This window comes from Ursus arctos, unplaced genomic scaffold, assembly GCF_023065955.2.
Source record: "Ursus arctos isolate Adak ecotype North America unplaced genomic scaffold, UrsArc2.0 scaffold_7, whole genome shotgun sequence".
In the NCBI taxonomy this organism is placed as follows: Eukaryota; Metazoa; Chordata; class Mammalia; order Carnivora; family Ursidae; genus Ursus; species Ursus arctos.
The window spans coordinates 32,522,959-32,548,238 of NW_026623089.1; the positions used below are offsets into that span (position 1 = coordinate 32,522,959).

At 44.6% G+C, this 25,280-nt stretch overlaps 1 protein-coding gene across 1 annotated transcript in view; it reads right to left on the minus strand.

Annotated features, from left to right (window-relative positions):
• Nucleotides 1–25,280, minus strand: part of PDE6C (phosphodiesterase 6C) — a 46,476-nt gene that overhangs the window by 12,432 nt on the left and 8,764 nt on the right. The window contains exons 5-15 of the mRNA XM_026481674.3: nucleotides 24,719–24,793; nucleotides 23,658–23,722; nucleotides 23,491–23,557; nucleotides 19,025–19,072; nucleotides 14,554–14,703; nucleotides 13,830–13,973; nucleotides 12,468–12,536; nucleotides 7,589–7,735; nucleotides 7,242–7,349; nucleotides 6,743–6,852; nucleotides 1,543–1,630 (exon numbers count right to left, since the gene is read on the minus strand). Of these exons, the coding sequence (XP_026337459.1) occupies nucleotides 1,543–1,630; nucleotides 6,743–6,852; nucleotides 7,242–7,349; nucleotides 7,589–7,735; nucleotides 12,468–12,536; nucleotides 13,830–13,973; nucleotides 14,554–14,703; nucleotides 19,025–19,072; nucleotides 23,491–23,557; nucleotides 23,658–23,722; nucleotides 24,719–24,793 (1,071 nt within the window). The remainder of the gene's footprint in view (nucleotides 1–1,542; nucleotides 1,631–6,742; nucleotides 6,853–7,241; nucleotides 7,350–7,588; nucleotides 7,736–12,467; nucleotides 12,537–13,829; nucleotides 13,974–14,553; nucleotides 14,704–19,024; nucleotides 19,073–23,490; nucleotides 23,558–23,657; nucleotides 23,723–24,718; nucleotides 24,794–25,280) is intronic.

Here is a 25,280-nt window from a genome sequence, read left to right on the forward strand (position 1 = left end):
CTTGTCTTCCTGAATGACTTCCAATTCCACTCCTTTTAATTTTCATAGAACAGTTAATATCATCATTTTTAAGTTATAACCCTACTGCAGTGAGAATTTCTGGCTGTACACCAGAGTTACCATTCTCATTAAAAATGCATGGGGTGCCTGGGTGGCTCAGTCGGTTAAGCATCTGCCTTCAGCTCAGGTCATGATCCCGGGGTCCTGGGATCGAGTCCTGCATCCAGCTCCCTGCTTGTCAGGGAGCCTGCTTCTCCCTCTCCTTCTGCTCCTCCCCCCGCAACCCCCTGCTCATGCTCTCTCTCACTCTCTCTTTCTCTCAAATAAATAAAATCTTAAAAAAAATTTTTTAAATGCAAATTCCTGGGCCCAAATCCCAGAAAGCCCTGTCAGTAAGTGCAAAATGAAGCCCAGGAACTGTTTTTAACAGCCTGTGTACCCCCTCCCCGTGAAATCTGATGCACTCAGTCTTGGTCCCCCTGTCTTGGTGCAGCATCAATTATATGCTATTAAAAACACTCAAGTTTGGTTTTTTTGTTTTTTTGTTTCCTTTTTCCACCTTTCTGCCTGGTCACTCTGCCTTATAAGTTTCCCCACTTGGCTTTACATTACTTGGGAGAATTTAGTGTTATCTCTGGCTTGAGCATATTTCTGTATGTTCCTTCCCTGAGCCTTTAATAAAGGATTATTACAGAAACTGAGAAAAGCTCCACACCCCAGAGGGCTTATTTCTCCCAACTGAGCACGTGTGACTCTCAGCAAGTTCTCTGCTATGACAAAAGTGTTTCTCTCCATCATTTTAATCAGTTTTGGCTTGGAACTTTCTCACGAGATTTTTTTAAAGTATAACTAGATTATATATCCACAATTTTTCCACAAGCCTATATACCCCTTAAATAAAATTGATAAAAGGAAGAAGAATGACAGCCTCCTATGGAATGTTAGTAGTACATGACATGTGCAAATCAAAGTGAATTCGAGACTAAGTTCAAGCCACTTCCTGCACAGAGCTGTCCCTGATCCCACCACTCTGCTCCCCTATGCCTTGCCCACTCCTGAATGTGACATCTCCTTCTAGAATCTCAGAGCATTACCAGTGCCTCTCCAATGGCAGTTGTCTGTTTCTGTCTTATATCCTGATTTCATGCTTAGCTTTGCTACCAAAACTTGACTTCCTCAAAGATACAGACAAAGCCTCACTGGGCATGCCCCATGAATAAGAAAATCATTGGCTATGTAGCCTCCTTTCCCCTTTATATATATATATATATATATGTATATATATGTATCTTAGGATGCATAGGGCCCTCTCACATCCACCATAACCTTTTTCTTCTTTCTCCACAGACCCACAGAGATTTTGTGACTTTCCATGGCGCTTTTCTATCTCAGCTCCTTCCAACCTGGTTGTTCAAAACTCTTACAAAATAGCCATTTCTAGCAATTGGCTTCCATAAGGCTATTGACTGCCAACTGCCATAACTCAAGAGTTAGTGCTTTGATCCAGAGCTTCTGAGCTGCTCTGGAGAAAGGCTCACATACCTCATCCTGCAGGAGAGTCTTACTGTACTCCAGGTGGTGCCTCTCCAAAATGGAAGATCCGTGAAGCTTTGCTAATGGAGACGTGGATCTAGGAGGAAGAGGATATGCCAGGTGTTTAGCTACTTAGAGGTTACACGTAAGTCCATACAGTATAGAGTCTTTACTCTCTGAGGATGTTTTCCATTTCTTCCTTCTCCCTCTCCTCTAATGCCTGTGAAATGGTTGAAAGTAACATATTGGGACCAATTTTTTAGATTTGGAACATAAGAATACGCTCTTTAAAAAAATTCTTTAAAAAACCTAATTTGTTGAATGCATAAAATGACTGAATTATTTAAATTAGGAAGTTTGGTTCATCCCCTGCATCTTTAAGTTTAAAATCTTTAGGTTCCCTGGAGCTTATGGCGCTGGCCTGTGACTCCCAGAATGTGGAACAAACCTCTTGAAAGCCCACAGATCATTTGTGTGGAAAGGGTTTATAAAGAATTTCCAGGAACTGGGGCGCCTGGGTGGCTCAGTCAGTTAAACATCTGCCTTTGGCTCAGGTCATGATCCCAGGGTCCTGGGGTGGAGCCCCGTGTCGGGCTCCGTGCTCAGTGGGGAGTCTGCTTCTCCCTCTGCCCCTGACCCCACTCTCAGGCTCTCTCTCACTCTCTCTCTCTCTCTCTCAAATAAATAAATAAATTTTTTAAAAAGAATTTCTAGGAACCAAAATAAAAATGATTATTAAGTGATCATTTCTTTCCTCCTCCAAGACAGGGACATACATCTTAAATTAAACTTCCCATTTGTTAATGGTTAGGTCACAGCTTTCTGTAAGTGGGGACTGTAGTCTTGGGTGCCCAATCTTCCTTCAAATCTTTCTGTTTGTGGAAGGGGAAGCCCTTGAAAAGAAAAGGTAGAAAGAGGAAGTGATGGAGAGAGACTGAGGCCTACACAGGTAGTTTGAAGACTTTGTTATAGAAATATGGAATGAATAAATAATTTTAAGAAAGGAAGAAGTCAGAGTTAGGGGTGACAGCTTTAGTAGAGAAGTTTCATCTCATTTGAGAAAGAACAGACCTTTAGGGAGTAGAGGGGATAGTAACAGGTCACTAACAAGTCTGGTAATCCACATGCTCTAGTTAGGGAACAATCAGACTATGTCTGAGCAATATGATAATTGATCATAATTTTAGCACATATTTAAATACCTCTTCTGTGTCAGCGCTGGAGATTAAAAAAAATTAATTAAAGCTCAATCCCAGTCAGAAAAGAATGGTGTCTTTAATTCCTTTAGGTTTAAAAACATCAGTCAAGAAAGATTTCTGGGGATTTAGAGATACACCCAGTGTCAGAATAATACCTCCCAGATTACTTATTAATACAAAGGAGAAAATGTACCTTTACATAAAGAGATCCCTGCATAGTACCCATAAATAATTTAACTAAACCTCATAAATAATGGGACAAATTGTTATCATGGGCCTCCTGATGTGCTGAGAAGGGCATCACCCATGTTGAATTCCCACCAAAAATGTTTACCCTGAATCATCAGGAAACCACTGGGAAAATCCAAATTGAGGGCTTTCCCTCACAAGAACTGACCTAGACTCAAAAATGGCAGTATTCAAAAAGACACAAGAAGGTCTGACTTCTTCCTTTCTTAAAATTATTTATTTGTTCCATATTTCTATAACAAAGTCTTCAAACTACCTGTGTAGGCCTTTGGCCTCAGCCTCTCTCCATCACTTCCTCTTTCTACCTTTTATTTTCGAGGCCTTCCCCTCGAATACTTTGTCAGTATTTCCTGGAGAATTTTGAGGTGGTGGAGGAGGTGATTGAAGACTGGATACAAGTAAATTTTATCCTAAAATTTAAGAAGCCGAAAATGACATGATCTGTAGATGACAGAACAAGAAGATTGACCTTTATCTCTGAAACAGTTTAAACTGTTTCGGAGTTTGTGAGCACTTACAGAATAATCATTAGGAAATCCCAGAGACGGTTTAGAAGGAGAACATGAGGCCAGGTTAACGTTATGGACCCTTCTGTGACAGGGTTGATGGGAGCAGAAGGCCATGGAGCCCCTGTGTATGGATTTCAGCAAGGCAGTTGACAGGACACCTCAGGATATCTGCAGTAGGTGCTGGAACAGGGAGTGTGTACACTCACACAGCTGGGAAGCAGAGCCCAATGAGTGTACTTAATTGACTGTCTTCAACCCTGGGAGTAGGTTTCCAGCTCTGGGCCCCAAAACTTTGCCCTCGCTCTTGTCCTAATGCATAATTTTATCAGTGACTTGGATGAATATTAATGGAAATCATGACTAATTTTCCAATGATTAAAAACTGGAAAAAATAACAAATCCATTGGCTGACAGAATGTGACAAATGGCAATTTCAATTAAGAATGAAATGAAGAATGAAGAAGATGAAATTTAATTAAGATGAAATATAAACCACTTCAGATCCTGTCTGGATTATTGTGTTAAACCCTAAGTCCTGCATTTAAAGAATGGCATAAAAACACTAGACTGGATTCACAGAAGAATAGCGGATAAAATGACATGTGTGGAAACTGTTATAGATGAAATGGTTTAAACAGCTGGATGTGTTCAACCAGGAAAGGAGGAGGGGGAAGTGATAATTCTCTTTAATATGAAGGAATGGCCTGTGGTTGAGAAATTATACATATTCTAGCAGCTCCAGAGAGAGACCTGAATGGGACAAACAGATGTGATTGGGAGACCAATTTCAGTTTGGTGTCATGAAGAACATCCAACCATCAGAATCATCTAAAAGTAGAGCGGTGTGCCATGTGGGCCATTAGGGGAAAAACCAGATGTGGACTCAAGGACATCGGGAGGAAGGTAGTCAAGGAGAAGCCTGCATTGGATGGGGGATGAGATACATTCTAACTTTCCTCATAGTTTTGTCCCGATAATGGCATTTCTTCAGGGACGAGATGGAGGGGAGTAAAGAGGCAGAAAGACAAGAGGGCTGAAAAACTAAATGAGGAAAGGGGGTGAAAGGAACGAAGGAATTAGTAAGTTTAGACACACGTGAAGCAAAAACCAACTGGCTGGAAAAGTGAAGGAAACAAAGAGAACAGGAGAACTGGAGGTAATAATGGGAATCTGAAAATGGCAAGGTTTTTAAGGTACCGTCGGAGGGTAGTCTAAAGCTGGCAGATGAGGGTGGAAACCAGAACCAATGGGACCGGACATTTCGGAGACAATTGATCAGATCACAGGCACAAGGTCCAGCCAGGAAGCAGGGTCCTGTGTGTCCCCTGATGCTTCACATCACATTCCACGGCAACCTGACTTGTCACCATTGATGTAAGAATGATAACTGTGTTTCATTCAACCTTTTCATCGACTGCTTTTGCCAATGTCATGTCTCCATATCTCTGTGGACTCCTGAGCAATTCTTCCAGAACAATAGGGATGTGAAGAGCCTCAGCGGGCATCACTACTGATGGACAGTGTGCAGCAAGACTGTGTTTGATCATGGTGGTATAGCAGAGATGTCAGAACCAAGGACACCCGTGCTAAGGTACCTGCCTACACTGGGGAAACCCATACACGGGTCCCAGTCCTTCCATGGCCACATATTCCTGCTGTCTAGTCTACAGAGAGAAATGGCAGGACACGTTCAGTGTGCCCCCTAACTGATGGATGGACAGGGGGACACACACAGACCCCACGTGCCCAGCCAGAGCAGAGAACTCAGAGGTGGCTGCATCCTTCCTGGAGGCCAGATGCCACATCCAATTTGGCAAGCTGGATTTCACCTTTCTGAGCTTGTTTCTTCCTCAGTAAAAGAAGGAGGTGATAGTAGCTCCCATGCAGGAGTGCTGCGAGGATTCAAGGAGACGATGAGTGCCAAGGTCTTAGCGTGGGTCAACACACGATAGGTGCTCAATAAATGTGAGCTGCTTTGGGGCTGAGGTACCTCCTGCACCAGGGATCAGAGGAGAGAGTGGGAACCCAGCCACTGTCAGGAGCCTGGGTGCAGGAGTGCAGAATGGCCAACGTGGGCCAGAATCTCTGGCAAGGAAGCCATCCCTTGCCCAAAGCCACAGTGCCAATCTCTCTTCAAGACAAAGACCCATAGGTAGAGTTGCTGAAGGTGAGAAGTCACCGTTCACAAGGTGTTTTTCTCTTATTGAGTAGATCTTTCTTGAGCACTTACTATATAGTTTCATATAAATGTAATTTCATTTGATTCCCACAACAGTCTTTCAGAGGTAGATATTGCGCCCCTTCTATAGTTCACAAACGGAATCTCAAAGAGACCAAGTGACTTGCCCTAAGCTCCCCCAATCAGGAAGTGGTTGGACCCCACAAACCAAGACTTCCAAAGCTTGTTCTCTCTAAACTGCCTAGTGCCTCTGGAGAGGGGTAGGTAGTGTATCAGAGATGAGGACACAGTGTGTCTAAGTCAGAGCAGCTTAAAAGCCACGATCAAGGAGCTCAGCTGGCCACGGGCATTGCTGATGAATTTTGAAGAGTGTCAGTGACATCATAATAATTATTTCCCAGAGGCTACCATGAGCCAAATGCTTTATATGCATGATCTCATTTAATCTTTACAACGACCTGACTTGTTAGGTACCACTATTACAATTCTTACTTTCCAGATGAGGAAGTCAAGGCTGACAAAGTGTAAATAACTTGTGAATCCAGTGAACCCACATCTGTCTGAACTGAGAACCTGCACCCTCCTTGTTGCCCTCGGTCAGGGCAGGAGGGGAAGGTAGCAGTGAGGATAATTTGCCAAGCCAGCTGCAGGAGAGCTCAGGAGCCACAGAGGAACCAGGGGAGGGAAGGCGAGTGAGCTCAGGAAGGAATGCCCTCTGGCTTGAGGGGGGTCGGGGAGGGTGTTCTACAGGTGTGTATGCGTGTAAGCCCAAGGCCGGTGCACTTTCATATATGAATTCCATACTCTGCCTAACCAAGTTGAAGAAAGGAGGAGTAAAGGCATTTATGAATAAGGCAGGGCACATCTGGAAATGAAAACCTTGGGGGAAGGGGGTTGCAGGGCTGCAAGCATCCAGGGAGAAAGCAGACATTATCATGAGGGCTGAAGTTCTGAAGGAACAGAACGTGGCCCTGAGATTCCTAAACCTGATGAAAAAGAGCTGCCAGGGAGACAGAGACAAGTTCTCTTCTCTCCTGAGGCACCTTCAAACGTCACCAGTACGTGTCACTTACTTCATCTGATACAAATTATTGGTGCCTCTGTGGTCAATGTCATGGCAGAAGGCAGCAGCGAGCATGGCGAAGGCTTCGAGATCTGTATAGTATTTCTTTAATCTTCCTGTCTAAAAAATAGATATGTATATATTGAATATACCACTGAGCAAGGGCACTGAGGCCTGCCTGCAAAGGAGAAGATGACCTGCTGTGTGTTTAGAGCAAGCTGGCTGTACTTCCTGGGTATTGCAGCTCATTCCCGGCAGTTACGAAACCCAGCAAGTACCTGATGTTTCCTTTAAGGAGGTGAGTATGTGAATGCCACAGTGCTCATCCAGCCACATGCCCAGGGATACCCAAGTTCCCTGGCATCATCTATAGGGGAGTTTGGGGTTTAGAGGATCGTGTCCACGAATTCCAAAGTTACTGATCTAAAACCATGGACCATGTCCCCTTGTCATCACGCGCGTGAGGGAAGTGTGCGGGTTTCCAGCAGTTTGCCGCTCTCTGTACCTACCATGAGCAGAGTGAACATGGTCTGGCCCACATTGAAGCCGTGCCGCCAGTTGTGGTAGGTGATGGAGCGGTACCCTTTCCTCACCGTGTACATCCACCTGGTCAGAACCTGCCGCCCAAACAAGACAGCACCGCTCAGACTTTGGAATCGAATTCTAAAGGTTGGAAGGTCTGTGACCATCTTATCTAAAAAGATAGGTTGACCCTGTTTACAGGGTTTAAGCTGATATATTTACAAAGTGAATAATCATTGAAAACCCAAAGGGAAGTTAATCTTTTGAACCACAGGAAATACAGGCAAGGACAGCAACCGCATCACACAATACTTTCAATTAAATGCTATTTGACCTCGACTGGTACTTTGAATTTCTCCACCACATTGATTTCAAAAAACAGCCGCAGCCCGCACTTGATCAGTTCGTGCTCTGTGATGGGGAAGTCGCTGAAACGGAATTCGTACAGGTCCACCATCTGCGGGTCTGGCAGCTCCTCTTTCTGTGGAGACAAGGACGGACTGCTTTGGATCACATGCCTCTTCCCCCTCTGCTCTCCCCTATCCCACACGGGGCGTAAAGTAGAATTACCATGAAAGGGCACCACATGTGATGCCCCAGGCCTCTGTGTGTCCGGCCCTGGGCTGATCCTCACAGCAAGCCTGGACCACCGTCCCCAGTTTCCAGATGGTGACACTGACACTCAGCTATATTAAGAAACTTTCTGAGTGATGGAATTCAATTCCGAATCCATCCCCAAGAGCTGTTTTCTTTCTCTGCTGCTAAAGAAAATGTTTCATTGCAGCAGCCTGACCCATTTTCAGTACCTGACTTCTCTTTTCTCCTCTTCCAGAAATACTCGGTGAATAGTAAATGATCGCTTAATTCATTCCTATCATGTTCTTTACCCGCTTGGTAGACTGTGGGCCCCACCACGTGGGATCGTGTTTTATTCACTGTGGCTCCCAGCGTCCGCAGGGCCTGTGCCCAGGGGGTGCTTGGGAATTGTCCGTGGAATGAATGACACCTCATTCACCCCTCACCTCGTTAGGATTGAGGACTGTGGATAAAACAGTGAACTCAGCACATGACGATTGACATGGCCAGGGAGATGAAAATATGGATCTTGTCCTTAGGGACCTTAGCTTATTTGAAATGGTTCTAAAATATAGATCATTGAAAGGTAAGAGCTTAGAATACTTACAGAGCATAACATCCAGGGCCCAGGGCTGGGGGCAGAAATTGAAGGCAGGCTGGAGGGGGAATTTGAGGAAGAGAGATTCTGGAAGGATGTGGATTCAGCTGATTTGGTAAAAGGCAGGGAGGAGAACATCCCATGGGAGGAGAGAAAGCTCCAGGAGGAGAAGCTAGCAAGACCTATGCGGGTCCACCAGATGTGCACGCAGGAGCAATTCGGTCCAATGGGTATTTACTGAGCCTGTCCCAAGTCCTTCACACTGTGCTAAGTCATGTCCCTCAGCAACTTTAAGGTTTCCCAGGGGGAATAGTTCATGCTCTATTTTACACAAATTTCAATGCCCAATGGTAGATGGCTGCTTTAAGCAAAATTATGGTTTCTCATCTCCTAAGCCCTGAGTCTGGGCTGGTCCCTCCCCCTCTCCTTCTCTCCCCTCCCCAGGGCTCCCTGAGTCCTCTTGTGATTCCTTCTCACCGTGCCAGTCTCAGACTGGTCACTTTAGGCAGAGATGATTTTTTCACCTGCAAAACAATGGTTTGGAGCCAAGAGACTAGCCTTCAGTTCTGGGTTCAGATTGGCTGCATCTTCCAGACTGAACAAGCCTCAATGTTCTCATCCGTGAAATGGGAATAACAATACTAACACTTTTGTCTTTGCTGTGTTAATTGAAAAGCAATGCCTATTCATCTGCCTGCATCACAGAGAATTAATGGAGATTCAGTTCACAAAACCCCTTTCTCCATTTCTCATAGGACCCGCCTATGTCCTTTGCTACTCCTTCTTGTCACCTTTCTCTCTCCAGACCCTCCCAGGTTCCTTGTCCATGTAGGTTCTTCTTTTTCTCTCATTATCATTTATTCATTCAACAGACATTTATCAGTTCCTATCTGTGTTGCAGGCATTATGGATGAATAAAGCAGACCCTATCACTGCCCCTGAAACATGCATTCTCATGGGGAGAGACAGACAATAAGCACATCTTTGACAAATCAGAGTGGCAGAAGGGTAATGGGCTGTGGTGGGGAGTACCCCGCACCACACAGACTCCCTGCTGGAGGTTGTCTCAGCCCTGCAGTTTGCAGAGTGAAGATAAGATGTGAAAATGATTTTAATGCACTAAAGGCTCAGTCACACCAAAGTGTAAATGTGCATTTTAGCAGGAAATCAAAGAAGTTCTCAGAAGTATGACTCCCAGGCCCCATTTGCAGTAACAGGCAAACCAATTAAAGAGTAGTTTAGTACCAAAATTATAGGTTTTGAAGAGCAGCCATTTTAAAATCTGTGGTACAGAGGGTCGGTAAAAATAAAGGCTTTTAGTTGGTCTGATAAATAGGAACCCTGGGCACCCACAGGCCAGTTTTCTCCTTTCCGCAGCAACCACACAGCTAAGCTGCGATGAGGGCAGTTGGGAGCAGCTGCCAACCCACTCGGCTATGAAGTGGCTCTGACGGCACCTGTCGAGGCTGGCTTGCTCCAACTGCGCCCAGAAGGATCCCCTGGGCACATGAGCAGGCCTCTTCCCAGGTCCCCGTGAGCCGGGCCGTCCTGGTCTTGCCGCCTGCCAGCCAGGCCTCAGGGCTCCTCCCCTCTACTCACAGCAGCTGGCCTCTGTTTCCCGAAGACCACGTGCTCTTTTGTGTCTCCATGTCCTGGTCTGTACTGTCTTGCTTCCCCTTCTGCCCTCCTGCCGTCCCCAAGCCCCCATCTTCAACTTCTGCCCAGACAAATCCTGTCCCATCAAGCCTCCTTGGCACAGCTCCCATCTTGCGTTCTACCATGGTCCATGAGTAGAAGCAGGCCCTTGGCCTCCCCTGGGCCTTTGGTGCTCACACTTGGGGAACTCGTCCATGCGGGGCCGTGTCATTGCCTGTATTTTATCTCCTTAATGAACAGGGCTTCTTGAGCCAGATCAGACCGGCTGGGCTACCTTTTGCGCTCTGGATGGTAGAGTGCGCCTTGGAAACTACCGACTGAAAGAACAACACGGAATTAAGGACAACTGACCGAGGTCCTTCTGTGGGAAGTCCTCTCCGGATCTCCGGTGTGGTAATCATGAGCCGCAGGGCCTCCTGAAATGTCTCAGAAAGGAGGGAAGGTAGGGAGGACTTGCCTCACCTCCTTAACCTGCGTCAGCACAGGCTGCCTCAGTCCTCCTTGTAAAACAAAACTGCCATTGGTGTCCATGACACTGTAGAAATTCACGAGGTCTCCAGTTAAGTGGACAAAGGACCTGACGCTGGAGAAGCAATAAAATGGGCAAAGAACCAGTAGCTTGACAAAGTAACAGCCTGTTTGAATATAATATCTGCTCCAGGCTCGTCCCAAATCATTACTGCATTAAACTTAGGAACTCAAAAAACAATCACATATTTTGGAGAGGTTCTCCAAAAATTATGATCTCCACTTACCATGTTTGCATTTTCACTGCAAAGGTTTTCATTGCAAATATTTTTGCCACATAACTAATTGGCTACAAGGCAATTTTTGTTGTAAAAAATAAAATCACAAAAAATAAGAGAGAGACATTCATTAAAAAGGGTGTAATGAGGGGTGCCTGGGAGGCTTACGTTAAGCATCCTACTCTGATCTCAGCTCAGGTCTTGATTTCAGGGTCATGAGTTCAAGCCCTGTGTTGGGCCCCATGCTGGGCATGGAGCCTACTTAAAAAAATAAAAAAGAATGTGATAAAACACACAAAAAAGTGAATAACAAAATGAAAGACACTTTACTGCAAAATAAAAAATATTTGAAAAGGGTAGATTCATAGCAACACGGTGCAAATAACTGATTTTATTCTGTGCACTTGTCTTTGAAGTCTTTCATTCAGAGTAATATAAATATATTTACTTGTTGATTTATCTCCTCCTTTGGCATCACACTTTCTTTTTTCACTAAAATTTCTTCCTTCATTAAGAGGGGCATCAGTTTCCAAGTGCTAGGATGCGTATTTGTAACAGGGCTTCGTATTGTGTTGTGAAAGCCTTCCACACCATTGTTTGTTCCTGGCAGATTGTCCCACGTCTGCTGATAGACGTTCCAAAGTTCCATGGGAAACGTGGAAGAAACGCGAATGCCATAAGGCTAATGCGTTTGTAACTGAGCCTCGGGCGCTGGAACTGGTGTGCTCCCATGTCCTGGGTCGTCTGGCGTGCAGTCTGACTCCACACTCTAGTCCACACTTCCAGCGAGGTTTATCACCGTACTTTCTAGCAGGTCTGTATACTGAGTTGTCATCATCCACTATTTTAAGACCCCACCTCGTCTACTTGTCACTGCATAGACCACTAGGAGCGCTAGCTGAGGTTTACATAAGAATGAGAGTTTTATCAATGGAGAAATGAAACCAAAGTGACAACTAGCTTCAATAGATTAACTCTGCGGAAGGCAGCTGATTCATCAATGAATAAAGGAGACTTAACCAGTTATTTTTTATCTTTTACAGCAAAATTGCCTTACAAACCAATAAGTTATGCGGCGAAAATATTTGCCCTGAAATGCTTCAGCAAAGATGTCTCTGGCAAAGAAGCATAGGGCAAAACTACCTAGCACCAAATATAGGATTAATAACCAGAAGAGAAGTTATTTCTACTTGAAATGATAGGGGTAGCCTAATGACAACAGTAGGAAAGTGTAGCATTCCAGTTCCAGAAGGAAGGAGCCAGAACTGGCAGAGGACAGTTGTGCCTTGGAGGGTCTATGTTCTACCGCAGTTTTTGTCGTGTCTTCTGGGGTGATCATGGTGCAATCCAAAACTATTAAAATAAATGAGGCCGTGATATCCTTAGAGTCTGTGCCTGCGTTCCCTTACGTGGAAGTCTGGTTTCTGATTCTAAATTATCTTTGTGGATTGGACTGTAGGAGACAAGGAGAAAGAAACGCAGAGAACCAGAAGATCACTCTTTATAAGAAATCTCTTTTCTTTTTAGCCTTTAAAGGTGCCAGAGAAGAGGAAATTCAACACTTACTTGAGAAATGAGAACATGTATCCTAATATATTTTATTTAAAAGGTGTTAAGGATAGAAGTAAAACACTTACCAAAATTGTGACAAGTTGTTTTTCTTCACAGTCTTCAATTACATCTATATTTAACTTCTCTTTAATTTTCTAAAATGTAAAGCAATCGAGGTGTGAAATTCCCATAAAGTAAATTTCTGACTCCTCTACTCTTAAAATTGGTTTAAATGATTTTAAAATATGCTGTAATGAGTTCTATGCAAAGAAGTATTCTAGATACAAAGAAGACCTATAGCATTATTATGAAGAATTTACTCCCCCCCAAAAAAACCCTAATATAATTGATTTCTTTATTCCCAAAAATGTGAAACATAACAGTGACTGTCATAGAGGGAGACAGAGAGAGAAATGTGAGTTGTTTGTATGTAGGCAAGAAAGAGAGAAAAATTTGTTTTTCTATGAGTTTTTCTATTTTTTCGTTTATTTTTCTATGAGTTTATAGCAATTTCCCTTCACCCTCCCCAGATTTTCTCATTTTTAACATCACAAACTGTCAAATAAAATTTCTCTTAACCTTCAAACCACTCAGGAAAACCAAAACCAGAAAAAAGAAAGGAAAAAAAAAAAAAAACACCAAACACCCCAAGAAAACTACACCTACACACACACTCTGAAAACTAGGGAAATAAAAGGAATAGATAGTGGGTGTGTGATATTTTCCCTTCATGTGGTGGTGATTAGAACATTGTTAGTAAATATCTACTTGCTTCCCCATCATCCATGATATTGGTCTTGGCCACATCTGGTCAATGAGACTTTTAATGTATGTGACGCTAGTGAAGACGTGAAATGCGCTTGCACACTTGGGCTTACTCTCTTGCACATCTGACATCACCATGAGAAGAATACTTCTCAGATAGCTGCTTGTCAAGAAGGATGATACATGCATAGAGCAAACCAAACTCACAGCTTAGAGCCAAGCCCAACTAAGAATCAGTTGAAGCCTGGCCAACCCACCAATGCCTGAGTAAGAGACAGATGTTCATTGTTGTATACCATTGAGATGTTATAGTTGTTATGCGGCATTATGTGGCAATAGCTGCCTGGTACATTTCCCTTCCTGGAAATATTTTTTCCTTACTAACACACTTGAATCTAGATGTCACTCCTCTAGCTCCTACTGATCCAGGAGCTGTTTTAAAAAAAATTTTTTTTTTAATTTTTTAAGCAGAGTGCTATTCCAACCAAGCAGCCAAGAAGTCTAATAAGTCTCCGGGTCTTCTGGGCCACCCAGGTCCTCCCCAAAACTGCCTTCTTTGTCTCCTCCTCCTTAGCCCAGGACTAAACCTATTCTCATTTGTCAGACCTCTAGGTAATTAAGCAAATTCCAGAAGCTATGCTTAGATGCCACCTAATGTCCACAGAACTGAATTCTCCACTTACCAGAATAGACTTGATTTCATCAGGAGTGGCTTTGGTCTGGCTCATGAGCATTTCCTGAGCTATGTCCTTTCTGTTTTCTAGTTTATTCATTTTATCATAGGTATCAGTATTTAAAAGAGACCATCCAAGAAATTGTGTGAGAGTCTGAAATGGATAAAATGTGATTCAATTCTCTACAATTGAAAAATTGATTAGGAGGCAACCATCTGCATTCTTTTCTATCCATCAATCACCTTCCCACCATCAACAGCCCACCTTCTTATTTCAAACTAAGAAAAAATATACTAATAATCAGCTCCAAACAATAAAACTGGCTAAAGCCTTGCTTTTCAAAATGCACCACGCACCATAAATACTTTATTAGAGGAGAGAACTTACAAATAACCAGTAGAACAAAGCACAGCCTGAAACTCAGAGGATTGGTGGTGACAGCAAGAATGACAAGGAATGAAGGGGTGGGGAAAGGAGATAGAAACCTTCTTTCTGGTTTCCTCATATTGTGAAGAATTTTGATTAAGCCAAAGTTCAATCTTGGGAAGAAAATGTTGCAGTCTACAGACGTCAGGAAACGGAAATGACACAATGGGCACATATTGACCACAACCATGTGTGACTCATGCCTTAATTGCCCTTCAACAATATCCCTCCAGAGTAACAAATAATTACGCCGCCTCCATTGTTTCATGAATCTCATTTACCTCCATTATTTTATAATTGCACTTACCTCAGTAATGTGTTCATCATACTCATCAAAAGGTTTTCCATCTTTCCTGTTATAAAATGTAGCTACTCCCACAATATCTTCTTTCTTGTTGACAATAGGCAGGGATAAGACATTTTTAATGACCCAACCAGTTTCATCTACAGGTCCTTTCTACAAACAATAAGGACATTCAGATTACGTTTTGACTTTTAATTTTGAAATAACTATAGATGGATGTTGCAGAAGAAACGTACAGAGAAGTAGTACGCACCCTTCATCCAGTTTCCCCAGTGGGAACAGCTTGTGTAACCGTAGTGCACTTCAAATCCAGGAAATAGAGATTGATACAATCCATGGATCTCCCTCAGATTTCACTACATGCATGTGTACTTATCTGTGCATGCATGCGTGTGTGTGTGTGTTTCTGTGCAAATTCATCACACGTGTAGCTATGTGCACCCCCCAGAATTGAGATACAGAATTAACACAGCACCCCAAGTCTTCCATGAGCTACCCTCTCACCACCTTCCCCCCAACGTAGGCTACCTTTAAAGAAAGAATAATCTAATCTCTCCGTCAGATGCACAATTCCACACTGTGTCAGAACGTGACTAGGAATATATAGCCATAAAAATATTCTAGCACATGTGATTAAGTGTCCTAGAACCAAGCATCTGCATTGTCACAACCCTAACCTCTTCTCATTGCCCCCCCAGCACTTACCTCTATGTTACCTCAGTGCTCCCTACTCACTTTTTCTGTCCCCCAACACCTGTTGAGCTAATTCCTCATATTAAATTCTCTCTGTTGAAATACTTAGTGTGGTTTCTGTTTTCCTGGCCGGTCCCTCGAAACAGGCTTCTGTTCTGGGGTGCTGCTCCACTTAGTGAATGTCTGTCGAGTCCCTGGGATGTGCCTGGGCTAGTTGCTGGGACTACAAAGAGGAAAAAAAACCACAGGCCCTAACCTCCAGATGGTAACATTCTAGTGGAGGATGCAGACACAGAAGTCTAGGACAGTTTCTTAAAGTGTGGCCCAAGGACAATGTGCAACAGACTTTTTTGTTTAAGCTTGTTTCATAATTTTGGGGTGTGCATCTTAAATAAGCTCTCCAGGTCATCCTGATACCCTCTGACATCTGAGGTCCGTGGTGTGGCACCCGCACGGTCTGAGCAAGGCAGAGGTAGCCACGCGCTCAGTGCACCATACTGTTCCTTCTTCTGCTTCCTGCTCGTTAGCCGAGCCTCAGAGGCCCAGGCTGTCTTGCCTCTCCTGTGAAGCCTTCTCTCACCTTTCTCACCCATAAGAAATGTCTCTCTTTCAGAATTCTATCAGCACTTAGAGCCTAGAGCACACAAGTTAGCAGCTAGATAATTTCCAAATGCTTTGGAGTTGTTGATTTTTGTTTGTGAGGCTATAGTCTAATCTTGCCAAAGAGCGTCTCACACACTGTTGAGCTTCGCACAAGTGATGGGACAGTGTGGGGCGTGGGACAGGTGCTCAGGAAACAGCTGTTTATTAGTTGGAGGGTTCATTTTTATACTTGGGAGTGAAAAGCAGAGAAATCAAACCTCAACTTATGTGTCCCTGATCTCAAAGCTTTGGGAAAAAATCAGCACACAGTGGTTCTCAAAGTCTTTATCCTCAGAAAATACTGTGAAATGTTTCTATACGTATACTGCCACATGGACTAGGGACAAAATCAATTGCAGAAAATATATTACCTGTGTGCAAAATAGCTTCACAGCCATAAGCACCTGTATATTTTTAAAAGCTTCCAAAATAAGCTTTAGTGACTATTTCTTAGTTTTCGGTAAATATTCATTTTTTTTAAAGATTTTATTTATTTATTTGACAGAGAGAGCCAGCGAGAGAGGGAACACAGGCAGGGGGAGTGGGAGAGGAAGAAGCAGGCTCCCAGGACTCTGGCATCACGCCCTGAGCCGAAGGCAGACGCTTAACGACTGAGCCACCAGGCGCCCCATCGGTAAATATTCATTTGTTGCCTGTTCATGTTCATGTGTTTCGCTATCACTAAGTTAGTTAGAGGTCGTTGACAAAAAAGTGGTAGAAGGAACTTAAGATTTAAGAAACATTAATAGGACAAAAACTGTATGTATTTTTTCCCCCTGTGAATTAAAGATCACTTTAATTGATGTAAAGGAAGAACCCCTTCATCCGCTTCAAGGAGTTACCCTGAAGTTGTCTACATCCAAATCCTAGAGCCTGTGGATATGTTACTTTACACAGCAAAGGGGCATTGAAGTGGCAGATGGAATTCAAGTTGCTCACCAGCTGCCCTTAAGATAGGGAAATTATCCTGAATTTTCCAGGGAGATCCAATGTAATTGTAAGGATCCTTATAAGTAGAAAAGAGAGAGTGAGAATTAGTGAAGAAGACAACAGAAGCAAGGTCAGGGTGATGTCATTGCTGGCTTTGAAGATGTCAGGGAGCCATGAGCCAAGGAATGCAGGTAGCTTCTAGAAGCTAAAAAAGAAGAGGAGATGGGTTCTCCCCTAGGGCCTCTAGAAAGGAACACAGTCCTGCCAACACCTTGACTTTAGCCCAGTGTGACCCATCTCGGACATCTGACTCCAGAACTGTAAGATAATACAGTTGTGCATGAGTGGTAATTTGTTACGGCAGCAATAGAAAGCTAATACACCAGGCCCCCTGAGGAACATAGTTTGAGAACCATTGCCTTTGCAGGTTTGCTCTGACCTGATAGGTGGTTTTTCCATTAAACTTCCCAGGTACAAAAGGGACTAATAAGAATAGAGGTGGGGCACGAGCAGGTGGAGAGAAAGTGGGAAGGCCGAGAGAGAGGTGGAGGCCGGGGGAGGGGGGCCACCCTACCCTGAGTCTGCTCTGTGGACTGATCCCCAGGGGTGGTGTCTGTGAGGAAGCTGGGAGGGGGCCTGAGGAGGCTGAGAACACCATCAGGATTCAGGCCTGACCCGGGCTAAGGACAGAGGGGCTAAGGGTGGAGAGTGTTGGGCAGTATCTTAGACCACAATGCCATTGTCAGAGTTCGCAGGCTATTGGGGATTCCTGGGGCCAATGTTGCGGCAGGAGGAGCTGGTGTCTCCCAGCGATGCACCTGCCTCAGTATCCCTGCCGGGCTCAGCCCGAGACTGGGAGCGGCCCACCAGAAGTAGCCCTGTGCTTAGATGACAGTGGATTTCCCAGCCCAGCAGCTGTTTCACGGTCATCCCTCCCACCATCAGAGACCCAAGAAGCACATGTTCACGGGCACCACACTGGTGTTTCTTGGAGAGCTGGGAAATTCCTATGGGCTGGAGGTTTACCCCAGGCAGGTCCGCAGCCTCCTGGCAGCCAGGGCCACTGGAGCCACCTGTGGCTGTCCTCAAACCTCAGAGCACAGCCCCAGGTCTCCTGGGTCAGCTCCCTTCCCTCCCCAGTCAGACAACAGCTGCTGAAGGGCAGACACTTCAGAAAGTGCTTGTCCCCCTACTTTTCTCCCTGTGCCTTCTTTCCCAGCACACAACTGCCATAAAAGGTCAGGGTCAGGGCCAGCAGGGCATGGTCACGATGAGGCTCTGGCTGCAAGGAGTGGGGAGTTGGAGCAAAGGTGCCATATGGTGTTTGTGTGTTTTCCATGTGGGTGAGCAGAGGGATGAGCAGGGAGATGGGAGGGAAACCTTCCAGGAAACTAAGCAAGTGCGCCTAGGCTTGCTTGCGGCTTGAGACTGCTGCTGCTCATACAGCCCTCAGGCCACAGGAGGCCCGCTTCTCCATCAGGCGGACATGGGGCTGTGTGTGTGTCTGGGTGAGACAGGAAGCCAGGCTCCAGTGGCCCTCGCGGGGAGGGCTGTCTCTATTCCTGACCGGAACCAGGGTTCTAATTGGATGTTGGTTAAAACAGGACACAAAACAGGCCAGAAGGCAGAAAAGGAGAGGCTGCAGAGACACATGCCAGTTTCTCCCCAGCAGTCAGGTGTGGGGGGGAGGGGACGCAGAGGGGACAGATAGGGAGAGGGATCCCTGGATGTTGCAGGAGGAAAGATAAAACCAAGAGTCTGACAGCAGGAGAGGCCCCCAAGGACCCAGTAATTTTTCTTTTCCAATACCAAACGGCTGAATCCAGGTGGTAGTATGTATACAGCTGATCACTCATGCAAAGAACACTTACTGAGCCTGTGATGTGCCAGGCGCTGTTTTAAGCCCTGGATGACCAGGAGTGGGAGAGAATGGAAAAGTGGCAGGGACCCCCCCACCCCAAATGCTGGGATGACAAACACCCTGTCTCCTTCTCTCACCCCCCTCCTTCCCTCACCTGTTTTCCCTTCCCTGAAAAATCTGCTACTGGGTGGCACTGGCCCAGCCAGGGTGAATGGGACATAAGCCTTGAGTGTGTTCCTCCTGGCCACATGAGCACAAGGCAGACTCTGGGGTTGGGGCCGGCGGGGGTGGGGGTGGGGGGTGGGCAGGCAGCGCTGATGGGCAAGGCCTGGCTGAGGGCAAAGTTACCTGAAATGTGAAGTACTCATCTGCAGGAGCATTCAGCATGTTACATATCTGTAAAGCAAGAGGACATGAAAGTCCTAAAATATCACGTGGTGGAAACATGAACCCACAAAGCAGACATAAGAAAGAATGCATCGGAAGTGAGGGTTTCCTCCGCAGCTCTCCATGGCTCGCAGGCAAGTTATTCACACGGAACCTTGCCTGGACCAAATTTGTTAACCACACATTGAGGTTCTCTTCTGTTAATTAAGTCATTGCATGACATTTAGCACAATCTTTGCTCTTTCCTACTCCCAGCCTCTAAAGATTCTTCTTCCAAATTCAAAACAACTCGCTGTTCAGACCAAGGAGAGGAGGAAGCTGAGCCGAAGACTGTGCTGCTGGGGTAGGTGTGGCAGTGATGCTGGGAGGGCTCTGTTCCCCTCCCTCCCTCCCTCCCTCCCCTCTTCCCTTCCTCTGTCTCTCTCTGTTTCTTTTCTTTTTTCTTTATTTTTCTTGCTTTCTTTTTTTCTTTCTTTTCTTTCTCTCTCCTTTCTTTCGTTCTTTCTTCCTCTTTTTTTCAGATGTGGGATCTGATTTGCAAGAAGGTGGCATAGGGGCAGGAAGAAGCAGCCAGGTAGATTTAGGTACACCAACGTAAGTAGTCACTTTGAGATTACTAAATTCACTTGAAGTACTAAGTTCAGAAGCTATTGCTCTCATCCATAAGGACAAGAAATCATTCCATTTTTGGTAATTTTTGATTATCTGTATGTCAGATCATATCCACAAATGGGTCTTAATAAAATGCTGTATCTTTCTTCCCACCAAAATTATAGTAGATACTTAAAATCATAACATTTTAAAGTTGGAAGGAACTTTAATCATTAAGCTTGAGCTTCTTCTTTTAAAGCTGAGGAAACAGAAGCTCAAAGAGGTTAAGAGACTTTGTTCAAAATCATGGGAGGCAGCTCGACGTGGAGTCTGAGCGAAGGTGCTGGCGTTACCAGCTCTCCTGGCGAGGGGCGGGGAAGGCCCTTATTTGTAAGATCTGCCCATTTCCATGGCACCAATACTCCCATCATGGGGGATGTCAGGCTGCTGACATTTTAATAACTTGCTCATAAAATCCCTGAAACTCTAACACTCTGGTGAGCGGGGATCAGCAGCCTTCTGCACCTGCTGCCTCTGCTCGCAGCCCCTCCGGCCCAGGGTTAGTGCTCACAACCCACGGTGGTTGAGCCACGTTAGCTATTTTTGTGCTACTCTTATAAAGCAACAGTGCGAGGCTTTCAAAATTTTTGTTAGCATACACAGCCGAAGAATCGAAGGAATTGTGTGCCGCCCATTAATTTTATGATCTAATCTGAACAAATTACATGAATTCGTGGTTGAATGTCCTTCAGGTGTGTTTTAAAGAAGCAAAAAGTAGCTTAGTCCTCTTTTCTGACATTTCTACCAACAGCGTCGGTTTCTATCCATACTTTTAAGGCCTCTGAAGAATGTGTACAGATGGGTCAAGGTCCTAGAGGCCAAGGTTTTATCTCAGTATTCAGAAATCCTCGCTTCTCTCTCTTTCTCTCTCTCACAGTTCAACGTCTTCATGATTCCTGCTTGGCTCAATCCTGTATTTAATGCCTCCAATTCTACAAATGTGCCTAATTCTCATTTTTAATATCTGAGAAATCATTAACATGGTGCCTGTTGTGTCCTATTCAGAACTGGGATGTACTTGCTCAATGAGAACTCTGTGCACGTGTCTCCTGAGCCCAGAGAAGTCCAGGTTAGGGACTTATGTGACAGCTCGCCCTAATGCATGCCTTTACTCTCTCTCTCCAATCCAGGAAAAGATGGAGGGAAATATTTTAAAAAGCTAAAAGGAGAAGTTTCAACACTTGATAGGTGCACAAATAATTATGATTAAAATTGCAGATCATTTTTATCTAGAAAATAATTCAGAAATCCTCGCAGGCCCCATTTATTAAATAATTAGGTCAATAATCTTATTTTACAAATGTGAGTGTTAACACCCAGAGAGGTCAGGGGATTTGCCCAAGGTCAAGGATTTGCCAAGGGATTTGCCCAAGGCAGGACTGAGTCAAGGCACCCAGGGCTCTTGAGTCATAGCCTCTTGCCCTCTTCGTCAGAGTGCCCCTCATATTACAGCAGGTCCCTGGGAATGCATTGCTGGCTGAGTCTGCTGAAATGGTTGATACTATCCCTTAGACTAGGGGTTCCCAGGCAGGTGGTGTGCAGCCTCTGGTGGGTAGAGAGCAGTGATGCTGTTGAACATCCTACAATGTGTGGCATAGTCGCCCCATCCCCCACCCCACAAAGAATCGTCTGACCCCAAATGTCAATAATGTTAAATTTGAGAAAATCCTGTGCTAAACACAAAATATATTTTTAGTAAGTCCTGCCTCTTGTAAGTACGTCGTATAGGGTGACGCCTTTGGGCGTGAAAGGGAGGGCTGTTAATAACTCCAGCACAACGGTGTACATGGAAGCTGGCCCAGGCAAACTGGGATGTATGTTCGCCCTAACTATGGAGTCCCAGGAAATGGCTCAAGCTCAACTCTCTGAAAATCAGTTCCCACTTTGGGAATGCCAATTTGCCTAATGAGCACTTTAGTGAGAAATACCTTAAACTAGATTCACAAGAGTTTGCCACCAGTCCTGGGCTACCAACAGAGCAGGGCTGGGGCCCGGGGCAGGAGCTGAGATGTGAAAGGCAGCAGTGCAGCCTATGCGGGGCATCTGTGCTAGAACCAAAACCTGGGGAAAATCCTCCCCTGCTTCGGGAATCCATCCCTTGGCAAGCTATTTACATGGCAAGTTGATGAGTTGGCGGATTAGCCATCCAATGAATTGGCTTTTGACACCTTTGCTTTGTCCAAATTGATTTTGGGGGGAAGACCTGTTTCCCCAGGAAACAGCCTAGGAGAGAATAGGTACTTAAAAGTCGGGTCATAAATCCCTCCACACTGGCCACGGCAGCTTTGGCCATATCGAATTTGAGAAAAGCTCCAAACAGGGGTCTAGTAGGTGGCCTGCCAGGAAACCAAGGATGGGGGCCAATGGTCAAACAATCTGGTGATGTACTGTGGCTGAAAAGTTGTGGTATCTGTGGACTCAGGAATGAATTGGAATGTTATGGTCATTACTACTAAGTCAGGAACAACATTTAAAAAAACACTTCCATTATTTTGGATCAGTTTTAAAAACATGATATTTGTTAGTACATAGTGCTGTTTATCTTAAAAGAAATAAGCTTGTTTTTTTCTCTTCTTTTTCTTTTCTTCCCCTTTGACATGTCTCTAGACTAGAAAAAGGGATCATGTCACCTGTTTGAGGCCCCCTGGTCCTCTGACCAGTGAGCCCAGAGTTGAGGCCTCCTGGAAAACCCAAAGTAAAGCTGCCTGACGTATGAAGATCCCGCAGCCACATCCAGAATTTTCCTTACACTGCTCCCATTCCAAACCCAGCAATTTTCACACTAAGCAGGGACCAATTTGTGATAGTAAAGGAACACAGGAGCTAACCTAGGTTTTGTTTCCCCCTCCCTCTGACCCTTGAGTGACTCTATTAGTCACTATAATTTATATGCCCATTTACTAAGTAATGAAGATGAATGAACACTGCCAAAAACACAAGGCCAATACTAAAGAAAAACCAAATATGCAAATAAGTGCTATAAATACATTACAGAAACTTGGATTTGTAAAGGGGAAGATAGGAAAATGCCAACATAGAGAAATGTTGGAAGCATTGAACTCTCTTGCAGGGAGGAATCTTGATGCCAAAAGATGACACAGATGGTAAAGAAGCCCAACAAGAGAGAGAAATCTGCCATGAGAAGGAAGGAGAGGATGGCAGAGGGTGAGAAAGTATGATAGAGGTGGAGTGGGAAAGCTGTGGTGACTCTAGTTCTCTGGCCTGGAGACCTATGGGACCTCCCAGCGAGCTCTTGTTTTTTGTCTACACACACCTGACCTCTCTTCACCAGACCTGGACTGCTCTCTGTCCACCTCACCCTACCCTTACCAGGACATAACTCCTCACTTCCTTTATCAACTCACTCATTTTGCATGGCTATCAGTGGCAAAGTTCTCCATTCACACATTTTTGTCATTTGTCAGTAATTTCTCATGCTTTAAAAGTCTTGACCAAGGTAACTAGACTTGAGATCAAATTAAACCCAGCATGAATCATAGTCACAGACTTTCAAAGGACATCTGAAATTTGCACGATGACTGAATAAGGAGTTGGGGGGAACGGATGGATCTTTCTCATGTTGGCTAAATATTTTTGCGTAGAGCTTGGAAGTCTATAGTTAACCTTCTTTCAACTACCACGATTTCTCTCTCCCACGTCCTGTCCAGCCATGTCATTCTTACCCCTGCATTTTACCTTCACAACTATCCCCATCCCATAGCTAATAAGAGTTTCATCCAGTACTATTCAAGATTTGAATGTGTTCAGTAACTTACAAATCCATTTTCAGCAACGTATGTTGGCAACCCACTAACGAGAGTCCAGTGGTCTGCGGGAGGTGTCCTTGAGGAAGATTAGAAAAAAGAGAATCATTGCCATGCAGAGAAATGCAACATGCGCAAAAACAAAATGGCAACTCCTGCTGCCTCAGGACAGTACTCACGGAATCACTTTGATCTCTTCTTTTCCATGTAAAATGTAATCGATGATTTTATAAAAGATGACTTCCTAAGAGGAAAGAGATTATGAGAACAATCTTATTTCCCGAAGAAAACATTTTTCATCAGTGAACGTATACTTTAAAGCTCATTTAATTGTATCTTATTTCCTAACCACCTTGCTCTGCGTAACTACCACCAAATTACTCATGTCCTGATTGCAAGCTGGCAGTACGACTAGAAACACAGTGGCTGGTTATCTACATGAACAAGCTTGTTGAGCTAAATTTTAAAAGTTGAATTTATCCAGACAGTTTTCAAAGGAATCTTGTTTTACTTTTAATTGATCCCTTTCTATTGTCCAGAAACACCTGGCTGATAACCGTAGTAGAACAAAGTATGTAATTTCTCAGCCTCGGTCAATGTGTTCCCTTCCCCACTGTGCAATGACCACTTCCCACGTCCCAGCACTGGCTGATCGGAACAGGTGCCTCGGAAAGGCATTTAGCGGGTACTTCGTCAAAGCTGGGAGGGACTTGAGAACTAGTCTCTCTACTTCTTTGGGCAGATGAAGAACCTGAGGCCTGGACACATTCCATCCCAGTACCCTCGCTTTCCTGTGTGCTGGGAATACGGTGGTGAGACATTGTTCCTGCCCTCTGAAGCTTGCTGTCAAGGGGGAAAGTAAATCTAATCCGACCCATCCCTGGAGTTTCCAATCTAGCTGGTTTGAAGGAAGGCCTGGGCACAGGGTGCTCAAAAAGTTAGGCAGGTGGCTCTGATGTGTCCCTCCCTCTTGAGAACTACTGATTCACCAAGCCCAGCTATACAGAAAAGGAAATTGAGAGGTTAAACACTGAGTTTAGGCAAGGGCCATCCAGCTGGCTTGGGCAGAGCTGAGACTTGAACCTCAAACTCCCTGTCCAGTGCTCTTTCTACTACTCCGAGGTCTTCCAGAAACTTAGAGGACTAGAATCCAGGGTGTCTCAGGCTGATGCTCTTTCCTTTCTGGTTTTGGCACTCTGTACCATGCACATGCATCATTGAGGAAGAGGTTTGCACTTACTCTGCCATCCGGGGTCTTCGGACCTTTATAAGGCTCGACTTCTCCAAGCTTGATTGGCCATTCATCATAGAATTCCTGGAAGCAATTATATTTAATCATCATCAAACAAACTGTTCCGTGACCTACTATATCTTCTATGAGTTTCATGGCTTTGCATATTTTATGTTAATTTAGAATTCTGGAATTTTAGAGCTGAAAAAGACCTATAATTCCCAGCAACACTGCTTATGAACTTGAGACTGTGAACAAGTCACTTTGCCTTTTTCATCTGTGAAACAGGGATAATAGTAGAATTTATACTATAGGGTGGTTGTGAGGATTAAATGAACAATACAGACAGAGCACCTACCTTGACACATAGGTAAAAGGACTCAATAGCTAGCAACTCTTTTATACATAATTAAACTAAATCTAAGTAGGTTAAGAGGCATGACCAAGGGCACGCAGAGTGGCCAACAGTGTGGGCTGCCTTACCCAACATCTATTCTCCCCTCTTCCTCTCTAACAGACCCCAATTTTATTTAGGTATCAAGTGGTCATTTTCTCAGGGCAGAAGGCCTGC